The sequence below is a fragment of the Oncorhynchus tshawytscha genome, linkage group LG18 (genome assembly GCF_018296145.1).
Source record: "Oncorhynchus tshawytscha isolate Ot180627B linkage group LG18, Otsh_v2.0, whole genome shotgun sequence".
Lineage (NCBI taxonomy): Eukaryota > Metazoa > Chordata > Actinopteri > Salmoniformes > Salmonidae > Oncorhynchus > Oncorhynchus tshawytscha.
In genome coordinates this window covers 25,595,087-25,617,712 of record NC_056446.1, presented here as the reverse complement: position 1 = coordinate 25,617,712, position 22,626 = coordinate 25,595,087, and the positions used below count along the sequence as shown (strand labels likewise).

At 45.6% G+C, this 22,626-nt stretch overlaps 1 protein-coding gene across 2 annotated transcripts in view; it reads left to right on the top strand.

Moving 5' to 3' along the window:
- The window catches only part of fig4a (FIG4 phosphoinositide 5-phosphatase a), a 104,723-nt gene that overhangs the window by 48,262 nt on the left and 33,835 nt on the right, over window positions 1-22,626 (top strand). For both annotated transcript variants that reach the window (XM_024378321.1, XM_024378320.1), the window contains 5 exons: window positions 1,910-2,026; window positions 8,084-8,129; window positions 8,274-8,422; window positions 8,550-8,716; window positions 21,662-21,800. In XM_024378321.1, the coding sequence (XP_024234089.1) occupies window positions 1,910-2,026; window positions 8,084-8,129; window positions 8,274-8,422; window positions 8,550-8,716; window positions 21,662-21,800 (618 nt within the window). The remainder of the gene's footprint in view (window positions 1-1,909; window positions 2,027-8,083; window positions 8,130-8,273; window positions 8,423-8,549; window positions 8,717-21,661; window positions 21,801-22,626) is intronic.

Sequence of the window (22,626 nt, the reverse complement as noted above, 5' to 3'; positions counted from 1 at the left end):
CCTCTCTGCTGTCACATCCAACCCTGATCTATATTTGCTTTTAATGCAGACAAGCACTGGATCCAGCTTCACACATATGAGCTGGCAAAGGGTAGTCTACCATGAGTTTTCTGGAGCTTTCAAGACAACTGGGAACTCTGAAAAATACGAGGTTGAATCCTGACATTAGTGATATTCAGGTCGGAAAGTCTGAGCTCTAGAAAGAGGGCTGAGTTCCCGAGTTACATGACTGTTCAAAGCAAATTTTCCCAGTTGGAGCTCTTTTCATTCCGAGTTACCAGTTGTCTTGGGAAGTAAGTCCCAAAGTGCCCTTCCAAGTGTTGGAGGTGAGCAGTCATCACTCATGTGGGACACTTACTGATGCTGTTTTCTGTTATTTTCATTACACAGAAGGTCAACCAAGTCAGTTGTTTTTACATCCATTGTGAATGACAACCGCTCCTCTCTCAATGCGAAAAATCACATTCACGTTCATAACTAGAGTGCGGAGGCCTACCTGCCGTCCCGGGATAGATGGAGCTCCATCTGTGCAAAAGCCCACCATTCCTTCCCATATGGAATCTGTTTTTCATCAATATAGCCACAGCACACTCGGGAATCGTGAGACAGAACAATATGTCCTCGTAAATAGCCTCCCCCAAAATTTATAGCCAACAAAAGTGAATGCATGGGCATCTCGATCCTCACAGCTAACATCCATTTGGAGAGCATAAGCTGGGGAGTTTTGGAGTACAATCATTTTCATTTTAGATTTTTTTTTTTTTAATAAAAATGCTGAGATACAAAGATGATATAAGATATTTTTTGTATTTATTTATGACATTTTTGGGGGGGATTTGGGAAATTCTCCCGCAACCCCATTTTCATATCTGCCACCTAGTTTGGGAACCTCTAGGCTACGCTCACCAACAATGGACCTAACTTTAACAGTAGAGGAGTTACTGTTGCTGTCCCTGAAAGAAATGTTCAAGTTCAATGAAAACATTTTTCAAAGAGACCTTTTAAGTGACCTAACACTCATTCATATGTTTTCTCTCTCTGGCTGCCCCACCCTCTGTCTGTCTGTCTGTCTGCCCTCTGTCTGTTTGCCCCACCCTCTGTCTGTCTGTCTACCCTCTGTCTATTTGCCCCGGTCTCTGTCTGTCTGTCTGCCCTCTGTCTGTTTGCCCCACCCTCTGTCTGTCTGTCTACCCTCTGTCTGTTTGCCCCGGTCTCTGTCTGTCTGTCTGCCTGCCCCGCCCCCTCTCTCTGTCTCTCTCTCTCTCTTTAAGGGGCTTTATTGGCATGGGAACATATGTTTACATTGCCAAAGCAAATGAAATGGATGATAAACAGAAGTAAAATAAACAATCAGAATAAACATTACACTCACAGAAAGTTTCAAAAGAATAGAAACTTTTCAATGTAGCTGAAGTTCAAAAAATATTAAATATGGTTTTATTTAAACTGGTTGCTTTTGTTGCAACAGGTCACATCTTGCTGCTGTGATGGTACACTGTGGTATTTCACCTAATAGATATGTGAGTTTATCAAAATGTAATTTGTTTTCAAATTCTTTGTGGATCTGTGTAATCTGAGGGAAATATGTGTCTCTAATATGGTCATACATTTGGCAGGAGGTCAGGAAGTGCAGCTCAGTTTCCACCCCATTTTGTGGGCAGTGTGCACATAGCCTGTCTTCTCTTGAGAGCCATGTCTGCCTACGGCAGCCTTTCTCAATAGCAAGGCTATGCTCACTGAGTCTGTACATAGTCAAAGCTTTCCTTAATTTTGGGTCAGTCACAGTGGTCAGGTATTCTGCCAAAGTGTACTCTCTGTTTAGGACCAAATAACATTCCAGTTTGCTCTGTTTTCCAGTGTGTCAAATAATAATCTCATCTCTCTCTCCCCCTCTCCCTCCCTCTCTCAGTAAGCTGTATAACGTGCTGGACCGTCTTAGTATGATAGCAGAGAACGTGGTCAAGAGGACCGGCTTCTTCATCAACCGCTCTGACTTCTTCTGCCACACCCTCAGACCAGACGAGAGGTACACACACACACACACACACACACACACTCACACTCACACCCTCACTCACACCCTCAAGCCAGACGAGAGGTACACACGCACACCCTCTGGGCAGACGAGAGTTACACACCCTCAAGCCAGACGAGAGGTACACACGCACACCCTCTGGGCAGACGAGAGTTACATACCCTCAGGCCAGACGAGAGGTACACACAAACAGGCCAGACGGGAGGTGAGCCCAGAGGGGTAAAAACTTGCGCCCTTTACACCCCAACCTATACCTCTATAACTACCTCACCCCACCCTCTAGATTTTTTTACAGGGGTTGGTGTTAAATTGTCATAATTGGTTTTAATTGTGATTATTGCTACGTTTGTTTTAATGTGTTAGACAAAGTCCCTCCGAGGGCTGCTATAAAGCTCCGTCTAATAACTAATCATACAGTATTTTACAATCACGCATTAATAGCAATTACATTTCTTTTTTTCCCTTCTGATATAAATGAATGTCCAGTAATGGGAATAGATGGGTCTGTTAGAAGGGAGTCTTGCTGAATAGTCATGGCCAGGGTATCCCTACCTATCAGAGTAGATGATGGAGCATGCAGCAGCAGAAGGGTGTGAAGAACAGCTGCACTGCTCACTATCTGCATATCTTAATCACAAGCATTGACATTTCCATCTGGTTACCTAAGCTGCTAGCCATTCTTCTAATGACGTATTTATTAGCTTTATGTTACATTATCAAACACACTCTCTTGCTTTTATACATGTGCCCATGCTTAAGAAACACACACACACGGCCGCCCACTCTCTCGTCTCTGGCGGGGTTGTTGACTTCAGTCCAGACCAGACGTGTCACAAATGAAAAGTCTTCCTCCATTTACTTCTTCATTTATTATTTCTTCTGTGCTTCCAGACATGTGACATTCTGACTAGCCCTGGGTTGTGTCATATGGAGACTCCCGTGGGGCTCACTGCTAGTCTGGAGGCTAACCTTCTTACACAACCACAATTATGAAAATAAATCAATCAATCAAAAGGGATTCAAAAGAAGAAAAATATATATACACACACTACCGTTAAACTTTGGGGTCACTTAGAATTGTCCTTGTTTTTGAAAGAAAAGCACCATTTAAAATAACATCAAATTGATCAGAAATACAGTGGAGACATTGTTAATGTTGTTAATGACTCTTGTACCTGGAAACGGCTGATTTTTAATGGAATATCTACTTAGGCGTACAGATGCCCATTATCAGCAATCCTGTGTTCCAATGGAACGTTGTGTTACCTAATCCAAGTGTATCATTTTAAAAGGCTAATAGATCATTAGAAAACCCTTTTACAATTATGTTAGCACAGCTGAAAACTGTCCTGCTGTTTTAAAGAAGCAATAGAATTGGCCTTCTTTAGTCTAGTTGAGTACCAGTTGGTACAGTTGGTACTTCTTTAGTCTAGTTGAGTACCAGTTGCCTTACCAGGCTGTGATACAGCCCGACAAGGTGCTCTCGATTGTGCATCATTTTGGGTAGAGGTCGACCGACTAATCGGAATTGCCGATTAATTATGGCCGACTTCAAGTTTTGATAACAATCGGTAATCGCCATTTTTGGACACTGATTATGGCCGATTACATTGCACTCCACGAGGAGACTGCGTGGCAGGCTGACTACCTGTTATGCGAGTGCAGCAAGGGGCCAAGGTAAGGTGCTAGCTAGCATTAAACTTATCTCATAAAAAACTATCAATCTTAACATAATCACCAGTTAACTACACACGGTTGATATTACTAGTATATCTAGCTTGTCCTGTGTTGCACATAATCGATGCGGTGCCTGTTAATTTATCATTGATTCACAGCCTACTTCAACAAACGGTGATTTAACAAGAGCATTCGCGAAAATAGCACTGTCTTTGCACCAATGTTTACCTAACCATAAACATCAACGCCTATTTTTACACCTGCATATTTAGTTAATATTGCCATGAATTTCTTTTAACTAGGGAAATTGTGTCACTTCTCTTGCGTTCTGTGCAACAGAATCAGGGTATATGCAGCAGTTTGGGCCGCCTGGCTCGTTGCGAACTGTGTGAAGACCATTTCTTCCTAACAAAGACAGCCAACTTCACCAAACTGGGGATGATTTAACAAAAGCACATTTGCGAAAAAAGCACAATCGTTGCACTAATGTACCTAACCATAAACATCAATGCCTTTCTTAAAATCAATGCACAGAAGTATATATTTTTAAACCTGCATATTAATGTTAGCAGGCAATATTAACTCTGCAAATTGTGTCACCTCTCTTGCGTTCATTGCATGCAGAGTCAGGGTATATTCAACAGTTTGGGCCGCCTGGCTCGCTGCGAACTTATTTGCCAGATTTTTACATAATTATGACATAACATTGAAGGTTGTTCAATGTAACAGCAATATTTAGACTTATGGATGCCACCAGTTAGATAAAATACGGAACGGTTCTGTATTTCACTGAAAGAATAAACGTTTTGTTTTCGAAATTATAGTTTCCGGATTTGACCATATTAATGACCTAAGGCTCGTATTTCTGTGTGTTATTATATTATAATTAAGTCTATGATTTGATAGAGCAGTCTGACTGAGCGATGGTATGCAGCAGCAGGCTCGTAGGCATTAATTCAAACAGCACTTTCCTGCATTTGCCAGCAGCTCTTCCATTGCGCTGATTATGACTTCAAGATTATCAACGCCCGAGATTAGGCTGGCAATACTAAAGTACCTATTAGAACATCCAATAGTCAAAGGTATATGAAATACAAATGGTATAGAGAGAAATAGTCCTATAATAACTACAACCTAAAACTTCCTACCTGGGAATATTGAAGACTCATGTTAAAAGGAACCACCAGCTTTCATATGTTCTCATGTTCTGAGCAAGGAACTTAAATGTTAGCTTTCTTACCTAGCACATATTACACTTTTATTTTTTTCTCCAACACTTTGTTTTTGCATTATTTAAACCAAATTGAACATGTTTCATTATTTATTTGAGACTAAATTGCTTTTATTGATGTACTATATTAAGTTAAAATAAAAGTGTTAATACAGTATTGTTCTAATTGTCATTATTACAAATATATATAAATATATATATATCTAAAAAAAATTGGCCGATTAATCGGTATAAGCTTTTTTTGGTCCTCCAATAATCGGTATCGGCGTTGAAAAATCATAATCGGTCGACCTCTAGTTTTGGGTGACAAGCCACATTTCTTCAGCCTCGTTCTGTGATGTGTACGCCCAGGAACTTAAAACCTCCTACCTTCTCCACTGCTGTCCCTTCAATCTGGATAGGGGGGTGCTCCCTCTGTTGTTTCCTGAAGTCCACGATCATCTCCTTTGTTTTCTTGACGTTGAGTGAGAGCTTGTTTTCCTGACGCCACAGGAATGAGTGCCCTCACCTCCTCCCTCTAGGCTGTCTCGTCGTTGTTGGAAAGTCCAGGACCCAATTGCACAGGGCGGGGTTGAGACCCAAGGCCTCCAGCTTGATGATGAACTTGGAGTGTACTATGGTGTTGAATGCTGAGCTGTAGTCAATGAACAGCATTCTTATATAGGTATTCCTTTTGTCCATATGGCAGTGTGATGGCAATTGCGTCGTCTGTGGACCTGTTGGTGGTATGGAAACTGAAGTGGGTCTAGTTTGGCCAGTAAGGTGGTGATATAATCCTTGACTAGTCTCTCGAAGCACTTCATGATGACAGAAGTGGGTAGTCATTTAGTTCAGTTATCTTTGCCTTCTTGGGTACAGGAACAATGGTAGCCATCTTGAAGCATGTGGGGACAACAGACTGGGATAGGGAGCGATTGAATATGTCTGTTAACACACCAGCCAGCTGGTCTGCGCATGCTTTGAGGATGCGGCTAGGGATGCTGCCTGTCCGTGACGTGACTGGATTTCTTTTTGTAGTCTGTGATTTCCTTTAGACCCTGCCACATATGTCTTGTGTCTGAGCTGTTGAATTGCGACTCCACCTTGTCTCTGGCATTTCGCTTGTTTGATTGCCTTGCGGAAGGAATAGCTACACTGTTTATATTCAGACATATTCCCAGACCTCTTTCCATGGTTAAATGCGGTGGATTGCGCTTTTAGTTTTGCACGAATGCCGCCTTCCATCCACGGTTTCTGGTTAGGATAGGTGTTAATAGTCACAGTGGGTACATCATCTCCAATGCACTTCTTTATAAAAGCACTCACCGAGCCAGCGTATAGGTCGATGTTGTTCTGATGCTGACCGCAACATATTCCAGTCCGCTGATCAAAACAATCTTGAAGCGTGGCTTCCAATTTGTCGGACCAGCATTGAATGGTTCTCGTCACTGGTACATCCTGTTTGAGTTTCTGCCTATAAGACGGAAGGAGCTAGATGGCATTATGGTCAGATTTGCAGAGGGGAGGGCGGGGGAGGGCTTTGTATGCATCACGGAAGTTAGAGTAGCAGTGGTCGAGGGTATTGCGCATGCGTGTAGCGCAATCAATATGCTGGTAGAATTTAGGTAGCCTTGTTCTCAAATTTGCTTTGTTAAAATCCCCAGCTATAATAAATGCAGCCTCAGGATGTATGGTTTCCTGTTTGCATATAGTCCACTGAAGTTCCTTGATGGCCATCTTGGTGTCTGCTTGAGGGGGAATGTACACAGCTGTGACTATAACTGACGAGAATTCTCTTGGTAGGTAAAATGGCTGGCACTTGATTGTAAGGAATTCTAGATCGGGTGAGCAGAAGGACTTGACTTCCTCTATGTTGTTATGATTACACCATGAGTCGTTAATCATAAAGTATACACGCCCCTATCTTTGCCCAGAGAGGTGTTTATCTCTGTCGGCGCGATGCATGGAGAAGCCCGGTGGCTGAACCGATTCCGACAACATATCCCAAGAGAGCCATGGTTTCTGTGAATCAGAGAATGTTACAATCTCTGATGTCTCTCTGGAAGGCAACCCTTGCTCGATATTCATCTAACTTGTTGTCAAGAGACTGGACATTGACTAGTAGTATACTCAGGTGCGGTGTGCACTTCTACGGAGCCTGACCAGGTGGCCGCTTCGTCTGCCCCTAATGCGGCGTCGTTGTTTTGGATCTCCTACTGGAATTAGATCCTTTGTCCTGGGTGGTGGTCCGAACAGAGGATCCACTTCGGGAAAGTCGTATTCCTGGTCGTAATGTTGGTAAATTGACGTTGGGCTTATATCCAATAGTTCTTCCCGGCTGTATGTAATAAGACTTAAGATTTCCTGGGGTAACAATGTAAGAAATAATACATAAAAACTCGAAGCGAGGCGACCATCTCTGTCGGCGCCATCATAATGAGTGAGAGGCACTGCTTCGCAGTGCTTGAGGCATCACTTCAGACCCAAGTTTAATCCCAGGCTGTGTCACACCCGGCCATGAGCATGAGTAGGGTGGCCTCCGGGTTAGGGGAGGTTTTGTCCGGGTGGGCTTTACTTGACTCATCTCGTTCAAGCGACTCCTTGTGGCGGGCTAGGCGCCTGCAGATTGAACAGTGTTTCCTCCGACACATTGGTGCGGCTTGCTTCCGGGTTAAGCGGTGCATTTTTGGAGGATGCATGACTCGACCTTCGCCTCTCCCGAGCCCGTTGGGGAGTTGCAGCGATGAGACAAGATCGTAATTGGATCGCAATTGGATATCACGAAATTGGGGAGAAATAGGGGTTAATTATTTTTTTTACATGACCATATCATGCATAGCATACAAGCCAGGGGCTAGACACACCTGGCAATGAAGCAAGCATAGAGTGACCTAAATTGATAAGCAAAGAAGATGGGATGGTAATCTTGGAAGAGATGCTATGGGTAGAAGAGCCGATGTTTCTCTGGTTTTCATCACACAGTGCTTTATGCCATTGTGGCGTTAGATAATTACTCCTTGATGCACCAGTCCTAAATGTGTTCATATTCAGAAACTTCAAGTTTTGCCATCTCAAGACAATTAATGTGCATTGCAGGAGTATAAAAGTACAACAAGCATACTCTGTGTTGGATTGATTAAAGGAGTTTTCTCTTTCCTCAGGTGGGGAGATCTTGGGGGAAGTCTCACCTCAAGTGGGCGTGTCCAGGTACGGTATATTACACACCGTACACATCTGAGCAGGCGGTGGCTGTTGACATGGAAACCTGAAGGCTGGAGATGATGCACATCTTTTATCAGCGCCCACATTCAAATGTTTTGTTGTTGTTGAGCTCTCCTCTCCCATCTTCAGACAGGTGTGTTGAGGACGAACTGCGTGGACTGTCTGGACCGTACTAACACGGCCCAGTTCATGGTGGGGAAGTGTGCTCTGGCCTATCAGCTCTACGCTCTGGGCATGATTGACAAGCCCAAGCTGCAGTTCGACACGGACTGTGTTAGGTAAAACCCTACTCTACTCTCGCCTCTGAGACTCACTTACACATTTTCTGAAAGTTGACATAAGTAATTAGAAAATGCTGTTGACATCTCTGACCTTGTGTGACCTTTACCCCCCTCCCCAATTCAGGCTGTTTGAGGAGCTGTATGAAGACCATGGGGACACCCTGTCTCTGCAGTACGGGGGCTCCCAGCTTGTCCACAGGGTGAAGACCTACCGGAAGATAGCCCCCTGGACACAGCACTCCAAAGACATCATGCAGACCCTGTCCCGTTACTATAGCAACGCTTTCTCAGGTAGATACGGACACACACTTTTATATCACCTTTATTTAACCAGGTAGGCCAGTTGAGAACTAGTTCTCATTTACAACTGCTACCTGGCCAAGATAAAGCAAAGCAGTGTGACACCAACAACACAGAGTTACACATGGAATAAACAAACATACAGTCAATAACACAATAGAAAAGTCTATATACAGTGTGTGCAAATGGAATAAGATTAGGGAGGTGAGGCAATAAATAGGCCATAGTGGCGAAATAATAATTACAATTTAGCAATTAAACTCTGGAGTGATAGATGTGCAGAAGATGAATGTGCAATTAGAGATTCTGGGGTGCAAAGAAGCAAAGAAATAAATAGCAATATGGGGATGAGGTAGTTGGGTGGGCTCTTTACAGATGGGCTATGTACAGGTGCAATGATCTGTAAGCTGCTCTGACAGATGATGCTTAAAGTTAGTGAGGGAGATATGAGTCTCCAGCTTCAGTGATTTTTGCAATTCGTTCCAGTCATTGGCAGCAGAGAACTGGAAGGAAAGGCGGCCAAAGGAGGAGTTGACTTTAGGGGTGACCAGTGAAATATACCTGCTGGAGAGCGTGCTACGGGTGGGTGCTGCTATGGTGACCAGTGAGCTGAGATAAGGCGGGGCTTTACCTAACATAGACTTATAGATGACCTGGAGCCAGTGGGTTTGGCGACGAATATGAAGTGAGGGCCAGTCAACGAGAGCATACAGGTTGCAGTGGTGGGTAGTATATGGGGCTTTGTGACAAAACAGATGGCACTGTTATAGACTACATCCAATTTGCTGAGTAGAGTGTTGGGGGCTATTTTGTTGCAAAATAGGAAGCCAATTCTAGATTACATTTTGGATTGGAGATGCTTAATGTGAGTCTGGAAGGAGAGTTTGCAGTCTAACCAGACACCTAGGTATTTGTATTTGTCCACATATTCTAAGTCAGAACCGTCCAGAGTAGTGATGCTAGACGGGCGGCCAGGTGCGGGCAGCGATTGGTTGAAGAGCATGCATTTAGTTTTACTTGCATTTAAGAGCAGTTGGAGGCCATGGAAGGAGAGTTGTATGGCATTGAAGCTCGTCTGGAGGTTTGTTAACACAGTGTCCAAAGAAGGGCCAGAAGTACACAGAATGGTGTCTTATGCTCGCAAGCACACACATGCTCACACACACCCACATGCTCACCCACACACACCCACATGCTCACACACACCCACATGCTCACACACACACACCCACATGCTCACACACACCCACATGCTCACACACACCCACATGCTCACACACACCCACACACACCCACATGCTCACACACACCCACATGCTAACACACACCCACACACACCCACATGCTCACACACACCCACATGCTCACACACACCCACATGCTCACACACACCCACATGCTCACACACACCCACATGCTCACACACACCCACACACACCCACATGCTCACACACACCCACATGCTCACACACACCCACATGCTCACACACACACACCCACATGCTCACACACACCCACATGCTCACACACACCCACATGCTCACACACACCCACACACACCCACATGCTCACACACACCCACATGCTAACACACACCCACACACACCCACATGCTCACACACACCCACATGCTCACACACACCCACATGCTCACACACACCCACATGCTCACACACACCCACATGCTCACACACACCCACACACACCCACATGCTCACACACACCTACATGCTCACACACACCCACATGCTCACACACACACACACACACACACACCACACACACACACACACACACACACACACACACACACACACACACACACACACACACACACACACGCAATCTGTCATAACAAAAATACTTTCTTTACAAATTCTTTACAGGCATCCTGAATCTAGGTAGTCTCTCTTGACAGCCCTAGTTTGAGATTTCTTATGTAGGTAGTAGTCTCTCCGGGGTAACGGTGCCTCCGAGGTATGACCACTTCATACCACACACTTATCACCCCCGTATTGTTACTACGGCAACACACTCACTCAGGATCCCCCTATATACACACACATACTCCATTCACCCCTGCCCTGACACCACTGCTTACTCATCCACTAGTGTCTCTTTCTCTCTCATTACCCCTCCTCATCCCCTCACCCCCTCCTCTCCCCTCACCCTCATCCCCTCTCCCCCTCCTTTTCCTCATCCCCTCTCCCCATCCTCTCCCCCTCCTCATCCCGTCCCCTCACCCCTCTCCTCATCCACTCTTCCTGCCCCCTCCTCTTCTCCCACCCCCCTCCTTTTCCACTCTTCCTTCTCCCCTCCTCACCCCCTCCTCTTCTCCTGCCACCCCCTCTTCTCCCGCCTCCTCCTCTTCAGCCGATTCCTTCATCTTCTCCCCCCATTCTCCCACCCCACTCCTCATCCACTCTTCCTTCTCCCCTCCTCACCCCCTCCTCTTCTCCTGCCCCGCTCTTCATCCAATCTTCATTCCCCCTTCTTCTCCCGTTCCCCTCCTCTTCTCCCGCCCCCCTCCTCATCCACTCTTCCTTCTCCCCTCCTCATCCTCCTCTTCTCCCGCCCCTCCTCTTCTCACATCCTCCTCTTCTCCCACCCCTCCTCATCCACTCTTCCTGCCCCCTCCTCTTCTCCCACCCCCTCCTTATCCACTCTTCTGCCCCCCCTCCTCTTCTCCCACCACCCACCTTATCCACTCTTCCTTCTCCCCTCCCGTCCCCTTCTCCCGCCCCCTCCTCCTTTTCTCCTGCCCCCTCCTCATCCACTCTTCCTGCCCTCCTCTTTTTCTCCTGCCCCCATCATCCACTCTTCCTGCCCCCTCATCTTCTCCCTCCCTCTCCTTATCCACTCTTCCTTGTCCCGTCCCCCTCTTCTCCTGTCTCCCTCCTCATCCACTCTTCCTTCTCCCCTCCTCACCCCCTCTTCTCCCGTCCCCCTCCTCTTCTCCCGTCCCCTCCTCATCCACTCTTCCTTTCCCCCTCCTCATCCACTCTTCCTTCTCCCCTCCTCACCCCTCTTCTCCCACCCTTCCTCTTCTCCTGTCTCCCTCCTCATCCACTCTTCCTTCTCCCCTCCTCACCCCCTCTTCTCCCGTCCCCCTCCTCTTCTCCTGTCTCCCTCCTCATCCACTCTTCCTTCTCCCCTCCTCACCCCCTCTTCTCCTGCCCCCTCCTTTTCTCCCACCCCCTCCTCATTAACTCTTCATTCCCCCTCCTCATCCACCCTTCCTGCCCCCTCCTCATCCACTCTTCCTGCCCCCTCCTCATCCACTCTTCCTGCCCCCTCCTCATCCACTCTTCCTGCCCCCTCCTCATCCACTCTTCCTGCCCCCTTCCTCATCCACTCTTCCTGCCCCCTTCCTCATCCACTCTTCCTGCCCCCTCCTCATCCACTCTTCCTGCCCCCTCCTCATCCACTCTTCCTGCCCCCTCCTCATCCACTCTTCCTTCTCCCCTCCTCACCCCCTCATTTTATTCTGCCCCCCCTCCTCATCCACTCTTCCCACCATTGCTCCCACTACCTCTATGCTCTCTCTGTCAGATAATGTGACCACCCCCTCCCAACTCCTTAGTTACATTTCAAATCAAATCTATAATGAGTTTGCAGACCCAGCGTACGGTAAGTGGCAACCTCGTAATAATGTCATACATCATGTGATGTTTACACACCCTATCTCTCTCCCACGGGATTACACACACGCACACAGTTTGCATTACAGTGGAGACTAATTGCTGTAAATTATTCTGGCAGAGAAACACTGTGTAGAGAGCTATATATTATCCCCCTTCTTCACATCAGTCTTCAGCATTGCCATAAAGACCCTAATAAATCAACTACTGTGAATGTGTCCAATACTGATTTATTTATTGTATTTACCAGCTACATTGTTTGAGGACACGACATTGTGGGGAAGAGTTAGAGCAGAGGGGTGGAACTGTAGAGATCCTATTAATTTACTATTCTAATTCTATGAGTAGAACTCTATTGCCTTTAGAACAGAGTATATAAAACACAGGAAAACCTACTCTACACAGCACTAAGTGCATCTGGTTGTGTTCTTGGCTTAGAAGTGTTCCCTTTTTACCTTAAAATCACAGTCTCTCTACGTCTTAGTTCACAGCCCTTTGCTGTTCAGAACACTGTAGACAGGGGGTTGATTAGAAGGCTTCCCCTCGTCTCGGTCTCCTACATCTCCTGTTGCTGGAAGATTTAACATCAGAGCTGTAGAAACTCTCCTCGGTCTCCCAGAGCACTTTCTTCTGAATCACCCTCACACGTACAAAGATCCACAGTCACACACGCATGCATTTCATTTGCATGGACACACACACACCCTCGCCCACCTCCACACTAATTATGATGAAATTAGGCTTCCTTCACGACGTTGAATTATACATCCTCATGACACCCCCCAGTGTAACATTCAGTCTACCAGCACCACAGGACCCATATCCTGGTAATGATAGGGCGGTGCACAATTGGCCCAGCGTCGTCTGGGTTTGGCCGGGGTAGGCTGTCATTGTAAACAAGAATTTGTTCTTAACTGACTTTCCTAGTTAAATAAAGGTTAAATTAACAAACAAAAAAATATCTCCCTTCAGTCACACTGACACCTTACAGGGGACAAAATGGCTTCTCTCCACTCAACTAACACATGACTTCCTGTCTCCCTCAAACTTTAGTGAGGAAAGTGACCCTGGAGTGTTTTACTGGGGACCATGTTTAGTTTAACTCAATCCAAGTGAATCATGGGAATAATCCAGTCAACAGTAATTGCCTTAATTTTACTGGACCCCAGGAAGAGTGCTAATGGGGATCCATAATAAATACAAATACAAAACAGTTAGGCCTAAATAGAGAAATTATATTATTGGAATATGGAGGAAAATAATTGTTTCTTTTGGATGAGATTATTATTATCTCTGTTATTGCATCCAAATATTTTTATATGAAAAACCTCCGTGCCTCCCTAGGTTGATGTAATTTACCTTGTGTTGACTACACACACACACACACACACACACACACACACACACACACACACACACACACACACACACAGTCATCTGATTGTGGTGGCAATGAAAGTTTACTGTTCTCTAGTTCAGGATGAAACTATCCTCATTGGTATTAGTGTTCAGAAATGACGTACACCAGAACCCCAGGCGTCATATAAGATATCCACAATGAGATCTGCTAGGGCCTAGCTGCGATGGAGTGAGTGGGAGAAAAGAGGGCCTCAGGGGCCTGTGAGAGGATGAGGGGCCACTCTAACTCATTCTTCTGCTGAGTGGGAATCAGTTTGATGTCAGTGTTGTGGCCAGGTATTCGTTAGTGAGCCTGTGTGTGTGTGTGCGTTAGCACGTTCAAGACTAACTTTCCACACTAAACCCACCCTTTTGGGTTTGAGTAGAGCATTTCATCAAGAGACGACACAAGAAACTCCTCTTCTCTTTTGGCTGCAGAAGTCAATTGCAACATCTCTGTGTGTGATGTCGAGTGGTGAGTCACTGTCTTCCTTTGTCCTCACACACCCTGCCCTCCCTGCACCAACCAATGTCTGTCATCAGACTAATATAGATACAGGATCATTTTGATTGGCCGGTAACAGTTAGACTGAGTGCTGGTTAACCCAGATGTGTCATCTATGCCTGATGGTTAGTACGACAGAGCTGACACTTATCCCACCCTTAAGCGTCCATCATTGTCCAAAACTTGTACGCACAGCAGTGTTCTAGAATATTGGACCGTTGACGTTCATACTTTTCGAATTCTCAACGCAGGTCAAGCTGCACAACATATCCAAAAGAATGCTTGTCGAACATCTCATTCCAAAATCCACTCTTCTGGGAAGGCTTTCCACTAGCTGTTGGAACATTGCTGCAGGGACTAGAGCATTAGTGAGGTCGGGCACTGATGTTGGGAGATTAGGCCTGGCTCGCAGTCTGTTTTCCAATTCATCCCAAAGGTGTTCAATGGGGTTGAGGTCAGAGCACTGTGCAGGCCAGTCAAGTTCTTCCACATGGATCTCGACAAACCATTTCTGTATGGACCTTGCTTTGTGCACTTAGTCTGTACAGTGTCAAACTGTTGCCACAAAGTTGGAAACACAGAATGTCATTGTATGCTAAATGTCATTGTGTGCTGTAGCGTTAATATTTCCCTTCACTGGAACTAAGGGGCCTAGCCCGAACCCTGAAAAACAGCCCTAGACCATTATTGCTCCTCCACCAAACTTTACAGTTGTCACTATGCATTGGGGCACGTAGAGTTCTCTTGGTATCCGCCAAACCAAGATTCATCCGTTGGACTGCCAGATGGTGAAGTGTGATTCATCACTCCAGAGAACGCATTTGCACTGCTCCAGAGTTCAATGGCGTCAAGCTTTACACCACTCCAGCTGACACTTGGCATTGCGCAAGGTGATCTTGGTGATCTCCTGACGAACAGTTATTGTGCTGATATTGCTTCCAGAGGCCGTTTGGAACTCTTTAGTGAGTGTTGCTTCAGCACTCGGTGGTCCCGTTCTGTGAGCTTGTGTGGCCTACCACTTTGCGGCTGAGCTGCTGTTGCTCCTAGACATTTCCACTACACAATAACAGCACTTGCAGTTGACTGGGGCAGCTCTAGCAGGGCTGACTTATTGGAAAGGTGGCATCCTATGACAGTGCCACGTTGAAAGTCACTGAGCTCTGCAGTATGGCCATTCTACTGCCAACGTTTGTCTATGGCGATTGCATGGCTGTTTCCTCGATTTTATATACCAGTCAGCAGCGGGTGTGGCTGAAAAAGCCGACTCCACTAATTTGAAGGAGTGTTTCTCCAACTGTCAACACATTCAAATGATTCGAGGACACGTACCAGAGCCACGTTGTTTGGGAATTGGGGGGAGGGGGGGTGCGCATTCGGGCGTAGCTATGTCACAATGGGACACGGGACTAACGCGTCTTACCATCTGTGGACTATGATATACGCTTCATCCCTCACAACACTCGGGTTCCAAAAAGATGGAGAGAACAAAGAAAAGAAGTCAAAAGGCCAAACTACTGTGCCACTGAGGATGGGATCAGACAGACTGTCACAGTGCTTATTTCCCATGATTGCATTTCCTTTTCCTATTATGATATTGTGTTGTGTTGAGTCACCACCCTCGTTGTCGTCACTAATGCTAAAACAACTCTCATTTGGTTTTTCTTACTGTAGCCTCTCTCTCCTACCCCTCTCAACCCAACAGTCTGTCTCCTATTAGACTATTCTGAACTCTATCTTTTTTCGTAACTGTAATTGAGGGTTTTTATTCATTCATAGGCTCTTGTTTATTTTACGGCAAGATGTTCAATGGCAAGATGTTCAAAGAAGATTGGACTGTAACTGACATCCAAGAGAAAGAGCTGTTACATGTTCTAAGATGAGTCTGTACAGTATCGTGTCCAAGTTGAATGTTGGAACATTGTTAGAGCTGAAAACGTCTGCAATTCAATCTGTTCTAAGAGGCACATATGTTTTTCTGGCTGAGGTACATGCAGTGCATTCGGAAAGTATTCAAACCCCTAGACTTTTTCCACATTTTGTTACGTTACAGCCTTATTCTAAAATTGATTAAATAAGAATTGTTCCTCAATCTACACACAATAACCCATCATGAAAAAGTGAAAACAGATTTTTTTATTTACAAAAGTATTCAGTCCCTTTTGCTTTGAGACTTGAAATTGAGCTTTCCATTGATCATCCTTAAGATGTTTCTACAACTTGATTGGAGTACACTGGTGTTAAATTACATTGATTGTACATCATTTGGAAAGGCACACAGCTGTCTATATAAGGTCCCACAGTTGATAGTGCATGTCAGAGCAAAAACCAAGCCATGAGGTTCAAGGAATTGTCCGTAGAGCTCCGAGACAGGATTGTGTTGAGGCACAGATCTGGGTGTACCAATACATTTCTGCAGCATTGAAGGTCCCCAAGAACACAGTGGCCTCCATTTTTAAATGGAAGAAGTTTTGAACCACCAAGACTCTTCCTAGAGCTGGCCGCCCAGCCAAACTGAGCAATCGTGGGGAGAAGGGTCTTGGTCAGGGAGGTGACCAAGAATCCGATGGTCACTCTAACAGAGCTCCAGAGTTCCTCTGTGGAGATGGGAGAACCTTCCAGAAGGACAACTATCTCTGCAGCACTTAACCAATCAGGCCTTTAGGGTAGCCAGACAGAAGCCACTCCTCAATAAAATGCACATGATAGCCAAAGACACCTAAAGGACTCTGACCATGAGAAACAAGATTCTCTGGTCTAATGAAACCAAGATTGAACTCTTTGACCTGAATGTCAAGCGTCACGTCTGGAGGAAACCTGGCACTATCCAAATGGTGAAGCATGGTGGTGGAAGCATCATGCTGTGGGGATGTTTTTCAGCGGCAGGGACTGGGAGACTAGTCAGGATCGAGGGAAATATAAATGGAGAAAAGTACAGAGATCCTTGATGAAAACCTCACTCAGTACCTTAGACTGGGGTGAAGGTTCACCTTCCTACAGGACCAAGACCCTAAGCACAGCCAGGACAACACAAGAGTGGCTTCGGGACAAGTCTCTGAATGTCCTTGAGTGACCCAGCCAGAGCCCGGACTTGAACCCGATCTAACATCTTTGGAGAGACCTGAAAATAGCTGTGCAGCGACGCTCCCCATCCAACCTGACAGCTTGAGAGCATCTGCAGGGAAGAATGGGAGAAACTCCCCAAATACAGGTGTGCCAAGCTTGTAGCTAAAAACCTGTTTTTGCTTTGTTATTATGGGGACTTGTGTGTAGATTGAAGAGAGAGAAAACAACTATTTTGAATCAATTTTAGAATAAGGCTGTAACGTAACAAAATGTGGAAAAGGTTAAGGGGTTTGAATACTTTCTAAATGCACTGTACAGTATTACCTACAGTTGAATGATGTTCCAAGCTCTGTGCTTTCTGTTCACTGAGGAGGAGTGACTAATAATGTTTTAACATGACATAATTACTGTAGATTACTAACAAACCTCTAGTAGCTTGATCTAATTCCCTATAGTATTTATTCCCTATAGTGTTCTCTAGATAGTAACTTGCATTTTGATATGGGCTGCATTTATTGTTGATGGGTAGTGATTGGATAACCATGCTGTAAAGCGTCAAGAATATAGTCATAACCCCACTTTATAAAATTATGCAGGACCCAGTTTCCCGATAGCGATGGAATTTAGGCTTACGAGTGTTTGAGTGATGCATCGTTCCTACAACCGCCGAAGATGTAACATGCGTTTCCCAAAACTCCACACAGAGAGAACATTTGTTAAGTGTGTAGTTGAGGCATGTGATCGAAAGACAAGCAGCGCTGCTCTCGGATCAGCTTCCTCAATTAAAGTCTTGGTCTACCTTAACATTAGGAGAATAATTCCACAATACTGACGACAGATCAGCTTCTAGAGCGATATTATCACCTATGGCTGTAAATATTGAGGCAACTTATTCTAATGCTCATAGGCATTACCCTATAATTACCATATAAAAATGTGCACATGCTACACCATGAAATATATTGAGACACGATTTCAGACTGTAGACTACAATGAGCAAAATACAACTCAATTGAATTAGCATGAAATTGATTTCAATATGACTGGTCAAAATATATAGGCATGTAGTCGATACAGTTGCATAACAAAGACATTGGTGACTTTGTATTTGTGATCAACTTCATTCCCTGTTACCTTTAGTCCTTAGGCAACTTCTTAATAGAACAGGTACAACGCCCCAGGGACCTTCTGCCTTGTAAATCTCTTTGAAACGTCGGGTGTCTTTCTTGGAAACTAATGTAACGGATGTGTACGGCCTGTGCACCTGTCAGTGGTGACTGAAACATGTGACAAGATGCAAAATGGTCAGTTTCACAGCAATACTTGTTTTGCCTTTCTACCTTCTTTCCTCTGGGTTCCTCCCATTCTTCTTTTTCTCCCCTCATCATGCCTCTCCTCTCACACTGTTCCTGACAATACAGGATGTTTGTGTGGGTTAGGGACGGTGTGTGATTTCAGTCACACAGGCAAGGCTAATGTTTTTATTTAGTCATTGCCCCAATATTACTCTTGCCTCACTGACTCTCAAGGTCATGTCAAACTTTTGGCCGGACGTGAGCTTTGGAGCTCACCTGTGCATGATGTCATAGGGTCCTTCATTAAATATGTCATGTTTCATGATGGAGACCACACACACACCTCACACACACACACACACACACACACACACACACACACACTCACTCACACACACACACACACACACACCTCACACTCACACTCACACACACCTCACACACACACACACACACCTCACACACACCTCACTCACACACACATACACACACACACCTCACACACACACACACACACACACCTCAAACACACACACACACCTCACACACACACACACACACACACACACACACTGTTTTGCAAAGTGTTTCCCTTGAGCTGTAACCCCTTTCTCAGAACAACAGTTATTTAAAGTATATAACAGAGGACAGGTGTAGCATTGACATCACATTGTACATGCAGAATCTATTGCATCTGTGGAGGATGTACAGAACAGAGAAACAATAGTGTTGAATTAAATGAACACAAGCTCTAACACACACACACACACTAACCTGCCTCCCATGTACAATTAACGCACACAGAAATGTAAAAAACACATTTTCTTCTCCTTGATGTTTGTAGCTGTGTGTATTCCTCCATTTTTTGACATTAACTCCTGATTTATTTATTGAATATGATGAAAATTACCTCTAGAAATGACCAGAGAGAGAGATAGAAAGAGCCTGTAATTGCTGCCAAACACCCTCGTTTTGCAGCTAATTACCCGCCTTGGCCCTTAAGTGTGTTAGTACGGGGCTGCGCAGCAGAGAGGGAGGTGTAGAAACCTAATCAATCACACCTCGCGTCACCACAACATGGTAAAACACATGACACGCAGACGGCCGAACGATGATCTCTGCAGCACCCATCTGCCACACCTACAAACTGTCTGGTTTTAATGATGTTTTCCCCTCATGTATTCATCACAGGAGTCCCTGGAGCCGTTAATGTACATGTAGTTGTATTAGATGATTCATCTTCATGTTTCTCTCTCTATCCTCCTCTTCCATTTTATCTAGCTCCAAAATGACCGTGTGGTCAAAATGACCTTAAAGTGGCCTCCCGGGTGGCGTAGTGGTCTAGGGCACTGCATCGCAGTGCTAGCTGTGCCACCAGAGACTCTTGGTTCGAGCCCAGGCTCTGTTGCAGCCGGCCGCGACCAGGTGGTCCATGGGGCGATGCACAATTGGCCTAGCGTGGTCTGGGTTAGGGAGGGTTTGGCCGATATCCTTGTCTGATCGCGCACTAGCGACTCCTGTGGCAGGCCGGGCGCAGTGTGTGCCAACCAGGTCGCCAGGTGCACGGTGTTTCGTGCACATTGGTGCGGCTGGCTTCCGGGTTGGATGCGCGCTGTGTTAACCTCTCTGGGATATGTGGGACGCATACTTTGCCAAAACATTTCAAACGACTTTTGTAATTCAACTTTAGGTATTTTTTTATGTAAAAAATCGATAAAATTGAAGACTGGATGATCTGTGTACAATACAGGAAGAAAACAAACTGAAGCATGCTTTCAGGTCACGCGCCTCTATCAAACAGTGCACTTCAAGTGACCCTCGTTCAAGATGGCTGTACTTCTACATTACACAAAGGAATAACCTCAACCAATTTCTAAAGACTGTTGTGGAAGCGATAGGAACTGCAAGAAGGTCCCTTAGAAATCTGGATTCCCAATGAAATCCCATTGAAAAGAGAGTGACCTCAAAGAATAGATGATGAATAATCTGAATGGTTACTGAACCAGTACTGAGTCGATGTGCAGGGGTACGAGGTAATAACATGACTATATACAGGGAGTACCATTACTGAGTCGATGTGCAGGGGTACGAGGTAATAACATGACTATATACAGGGAGTACCAGTACTGAGTCGATGTGCAGGGGTACGAGGTAATAACATGACTATATACAGGAAGTACCAGTACTGAGTCGATATGCAGGGGTACGAGGTAATAACATGACTATATACAGGGAGTACCAGTACTGAGTTGATGTGCAGGGGTACGAGGTAATAACATGACTATATACAGGAGTACCAGTACTGAGTCGATGTGCAGGGGTACGAGGTAATAACATGACTATATACAGGGAGTACCAGTACTGAGTCGATGTGCAGGGGTACGAGGTAATAACATGACTATATACAGGAAGTACCAGTACTGAGTCGATATGCAGGGGTACGAGGTAATAACATGACTATATACAGGGAGTACCAGTACTGAGTCGATGTGCAGGGGTACGAGGTAATAACATGTATATATACAGGAAGTACCAGTACTGAGTCGATGTGCAGGGGTACGAGGTAATAACATGACTATATACAGGGAGTACCAGTACTGAGTCGATGTGCAGGGGTACGAGGTAATAACATGACTATATACAGGGAGTACCAGTACTGAGTCGATATGCAGGATGGCAGGGAGCTCAGCCCCAGTGATCTACTGGGCCGTACTGACCACCCTCTATAGCGCCTTGCGGTCGGATGCCAAGCAGTTGCCGTACTAAGCGGGGATGCAGCCAGGGAAGATGCTCTCAACGGTGCGGCTGTAGAACTTCTTAAGGATCTCAGGGCCCATGCCATATCTTTTCAGCCTCCTGGGGAGGAAGAGGCTCTGTCGTGCCCTCTTCACAACTGTGTGGGTGTGTGTGGACTGTGTTAACTCCTTAGTGATGTGGACACAAAGGATACATTTACTTCCTGTTACTTCCACCTCGGTCTTGTACATATTGTGCTTAATATATCATTGTCTCTGTGACTCTCTCTCTCTCTCAGATGCAGACCGGCAGGATGCCATCAACCTGTTTCTGCAGGTGTACCAGCCGTCAGAGTCTAAGCCTCACCTCTGGGAGCTGCCCACTGACTTCTACCTGCACCAGAGGAACTCTATGGCGTTGACCCACGACAGGCGCAGGTACACACACCACGGCAGATGCGTACTTACACGCTAATATGCCTGGTGGGAGATCACTTAGACAAGATTACCAGCTGCATCTGTGTTTCTTTTACAGCAGAGGGCTTAACTGCAGAACAGGTGTGTGTGCGTGCGTGTGCTCGTGCTCAAGCTTGTCTGAGTGTGTGTGTTGCCTGAGAGCGCACGTGAAGGCATATATCTACCTCTGTGTAGAAAGAAAGCTCTGTCCCCACCACCACCCCTGTATGTGAGTTTCTGACCAGAGAAGGGAACACTTTACATTTGCTGTGTTAAGAGTCTTAAGAGGGTTTATTCAAAGCAAGGAGAGGGCAACTCTCTGTCAGTACTGTAAGTTATGGCTTCCTTCCCTTTCTATCACCTCTGCTGTGTGCTAGCAGGAGACAGGTGATCAACTCCCCCGTCATCATCTCTGGGGCTTCGAGTGCACCTTGGCTCCCACTTACCCTGCTTCCTCTCACTGTAACCCCACTCTCCATCCCACCGTCTCACTCACCCTCGTCTTCTGGCTCTCTCTCTCTTTTTTTTGTCTTTTTCCTTTTCTCTTGGTTCTTACCCATATTTGAACCCACTCCTTTGCCTTTCTTTAAAATGTTTTATAATTAAGTGTCTCTTCTCCTTCTCTTGGTCCCTCTCTCTCGGACACACTCGCTCTCTGTCTCATTCTTTCTTTTTTATTTCACACCCTCTCCACCCCCTCGCTCCCTCTAGCCCTCTAGCCCTGCACAGTCATGAATTTTAAGCCGAGCCCTAACCATGCCCGCGATGTTCAGGCCCTACCCTACCCAGGCCTGATTGCTTTTGGCAA